The sequence below is a fragment of the Parasteatoda tepidariorum genome, unplaced genomic scaffold (assembly GCF_043381705.1).
Source record: "Parasteatoda tepidariorum isolate YZ-2023 unplaced genomic scaffold, CAS_Ptep_4.0 HiC_scaffold_6123, whole genome shotgun sequence".
In the NCBI taxonomy this organism is placed as follows: domain Eukaryota; kingdom Metazoa; phylum Arthropoda; class Arachnida; order Araneae; family Theridiidae; genus Parasteatoda; species Parasteatoda tepidariorum.
Genome location: NW_027261850.1, coordinates 1 through 4,012, shown reverse-complemented (window position 1 = coordinate 4,012; position 4,012 = coordinate 1). Strand labels below are relative to the sequence as shown.

The 4,012-nt window shown below is 26.8% G+C and overlaps 1 protein-coding gene across 1 annotated transcript; it reads right to left on the bottom strand.

Moving 5' to 3' along the window:
* Nucleotides 1–353: 353 nt before the first annotated feature.
* LOC122268456 (large ribosomal subunit protein mL55) lies at nt 354–2,976 on the bottom strand (the record flags this gene model as incomplete). Its single annotated transcript, XM_043057658.2, is given in 2 exon segments — nt 354–561; nt 2,814–2,976. Coding segments are annotated over 2 exon segments (325 nt in total), but the record flags the coding sequence as incomplete, so codon positions are not given.
* Nucleotides 2,977–4,012: the final 1,036 nt, after the last annotated feature.

The following is a 4,012-nucleotide window of genomic DNA, read 5'->3' as shown; positions in this document are numbered from 1 at the left end:
ATATTTTCCCTTTTAAACAAAATCAAGAATATTTTCATCAGATGTAAAAAGAAAAACTTCTAGAGGCCAGGAAGGTATTATATGCTAGTGCCTCATAAAATAAAATAAAATTATAAACACTGGGGCAATTTTTTTACTTTATTTAATTCAACTAATAATAATTTTACATTGTGCAATTATTTTACTCCAACTTTAAATGTTGAAATACTTATATTTGGGACAAAAATAAATTCATATAGCTTGTGATTAAATTGATTGTTTGAAAATACTTTATAAAAGTAGGTTTAAAAGAATAGACTGAAAAATTTAGAATTAAAAATGAATAAGTGAATAACAGATAAATAAAGCAAAGCGATGATCTAAAATAGTTTATTTATAATATAGCTACAACTACAGGTCTTATTTGTTTTCTGTTGATTTATCTTTCCATAAATGGCTGTACCGGTTTATATCAAAGTCATCTTCAAATTGTTCCTCTATAACTACTTTCTTTATTCCCTTTCTTCTATTTAAATGTATATGCAATTCTTCAGCTGTTAACTTACTTGTATCCATTGGCAACTACAATAAATAACGTTACATTATGTAAAATATTAAAACACACCTTTGCATCTCCATGCTAAATTGCAGTGATATTGTCACTTTATAAATAGAATTATTCTACTCATATATTATGTTATCTTTACAAAATAAAAATTAATAATGAAAACACCTATCACAATGCTTAGGAATAAAATATCTAACTAAGTACCCATAAAAATACACATATTTGAAAATTGAATAAAGCATCGAAATGCTATTTCAAGATACAAATTTAAAAATGCTTACTTTTTTTTCCAGGTTGGTCCCAGTTATTACTTTTTCTGTATTAAACCAATTGTCTTAAAAGACTTTACTACATTTTTAAATATAGGTTTGCTTTCCAATTGCGCGTTTTTCAAATTATCCAAAGAGTAGATTTGGCAGAGTTTGAAATGCACAATCTTAGTTTTCTGTTCATGCACTTTCTAACAAAGGTCCACAGAAAGCCACTTTCTCTATGTATATATATATTGTAAAAATATGTGTTATTGCCATAGGCAAACATTACTTTCTTCTTAAAATGTAAAATGAATTTAGAGTTTACTTTAAATGAAAAAAAAATTATTCAAATTTTTAGTGTTTAAATATATAATTACTTTTTATTTTATGAAAAAAATCGAGAATTTAATCTCTGTTTAGTACACAATGCTAATGCGTGGCAATAACTCTTATAACAGTGAATTGAAAAATATGTACACAGCATTAATCAAATAAATAGTAAACACTTGAACCAAATCTTTTTATAACTGGGGCAGTTCTCAGAGACGGTGGAACACATTCAGAATCCCTTCGAGTTTTAAACATTCGGTTGACTGAAAAGACTTTCTGAACAATCTAGTTTATAGTTTTTAAATAACATAACTCTTTATCCTGTAAAAAATTTCGTTTTTAAATATTTAAAATAATTTTGAAAGAAAAAATAAACTATATATTTGCAAATTTCATAATTTTCAAACATTTCGGCTCCATTTTTACTGTACTTTACAAATTAAGCAACCCAAATTGAATTCATCAGATTCTTGTTTTCTCAATGCATGTTTCACTCCAATATTCATTTCAATGAAAAAGTTACAATAAAAAAATACAGTCTGTGCTTTGCCATATAATATTTTCCATTACTAATAAAAGTTTGTTATTAAAACACTTTATTTAACACTAAATCATTTAATATGAGAAGATATTAAAGTCACAATTAATTAATTGAAATTAAAATAGAACAAATTGTTTCAACTCTACCACACTGCAATAGTTTTAACAATTTGAATCACAATCCACTGATACCATGTCACAGAACTGACCAATCTAGTTTTCTAAAGTATCAATTAAATTAATTAGTTTTGTTAAAGTATTGATGCTTATGAAAAACTTTTAGGGTTAAAATCAACTATATTTTAAGGTATACACCACTGTTAAAAGAAACTTGTTTTTCTCTATAAATTTTATAATCATATAATAAATAATAAAAACTAATATTCATTTTAACATTATTCTGCTTGTTTTGAATTTCGTTTAAAAAGTGTAAATGCTATTTGAATTATAACATATAGAAGAAATTTATTGACACCTTAGGTGTCAATGATCATGGTCAATAAATATAATAAAGCTGGAGTACGATCCCTTATTGTGACCCTTCCGTTTTAATGACCGATACATGAAGTACTGTTTGCTTTTCCATAAACGCAACACTATCTTAACATCCATTAGAATTTAGCGACCAAAATTTTATTACATTTTTTCAATCAAGTTATAGCAACCTTACGTTATAACCTTCACATTTCTTTGGACAACAGAGGTCTTTAAATCGAGCTCGACTCTAAGCAAAAATTTTATATCATATATATTATTTATGTTCTTTTAGTTACACAAAGGATATTTTGTTAATTTTCTGCAGAAAAAGTATATAGAATACATATGTTAATCAGAAATTAAATATTGTTTTTAGTCTTCAACTTTTGATGAATCTAGTTCAAAATTATGTGCATGAAAACCACAAATATAAAAAATTCTGCTTTAAAAAAACTCAATTTTAAGTAAATGAAAGTGTACTTTTATTACATAAGCATCAATATAAAATATCAGTATGAACATACTAGCTAACAGCTGAAAACTTTGTGTATACACAAAAAAGAAAAAACTCAGAAATCATCTTAACTTTTATTGTAAGAGAAATATGAATGAAAAAAAATACTAGTAAAATCTTAAAAATTATGAACAATTATAAATGGACTCACTTTAATAATTTTTCTGGGCTCATGGTATCTAATTGTATAAGTTGAGCCATCAGAATTCACGACCATAGTTGGATACACGCGGACATATTTTTCGCGGCCTATTTTCGCTATGCAAGTACGATTTGATCCATTTCTCACTTGCTCCCAGATGAAACAAACACTCCTAAGAAGAAAAAAAATATCAAATTTATCATACTTAAAAAAGTACTCCTAATTTACTTGTAAATAAGTGATATAAAAACTGGCAACAATTTGTCAAAATTAAACTTTCTTACAATTAACAGACTAACTTTGAAATCATCAAGTTCACAAACAAAAATAGGTCAAATATTGGAAAACATGTAATGCATCTGTTATATTGCAATTCTCTGGGGGGGGGGGGGGGGAATATCAGTATATCAAAATTGTCCACCAAAAGAAGAGTTGAACCAGCAGCAGAATCAAATTTTTTTACAGAAAAAAAAATTTAACTTTTTTTTTTGGCTGTTTTTTTTTCCTCCAAAATATCCGTGCGTTAAGGGGTTATCTCTGATTACTATTACAAATATTAACTTTCTTAGGATTATTCTGAAATGGTTAAAATGCTCAAATGGTTAAAAGGTCTCTTTTTTTGAATGGGGTATATTAATAAATTGTTAAAAAAGTGCACCTTTCAACGTCTACCTTAGTGAACCTTTTAAGCTGTTTATCAAAAAATCGTGTTTTTAATTAACATTTAAAAAAAATATGCACAAAGATTGTCTCTCAGCAGGCTTCTAATTATCATTTATAAACTACAAATTTTTCTCTTATTTAGATGAGTGAAAATTACTTTTTGAAATACACATATAAAATAGTATATAAGTCAAAAACTTAAAAATTGTTGAGGATCAAATTCAGTTATTACATATTATGATAAAATTTTATGTGGTTAAGTGCCCTTTCAAAATTCAAAGTGTCCTTTCCTGTGAAAAAGCACCTTGCCCTTTTTTATTCTTAGTTAGAACTCTGTATATATATAAATTCAAAATTCACTCTAAGCAATTTTAAAGTTTCTGAGATATAAAAAATTTAACAAACGTCTACAAGACATTATTAACGATTATTCATTTGTCTAAATCAGAGGTCGCCAAAGTGGTCTATATAGACCCCCAGGGGTTTATTTAAAAAAAGTATGGGTCGATCTGAGCCTGGGGGTCGATCCGAATAGGAAGGGTCGA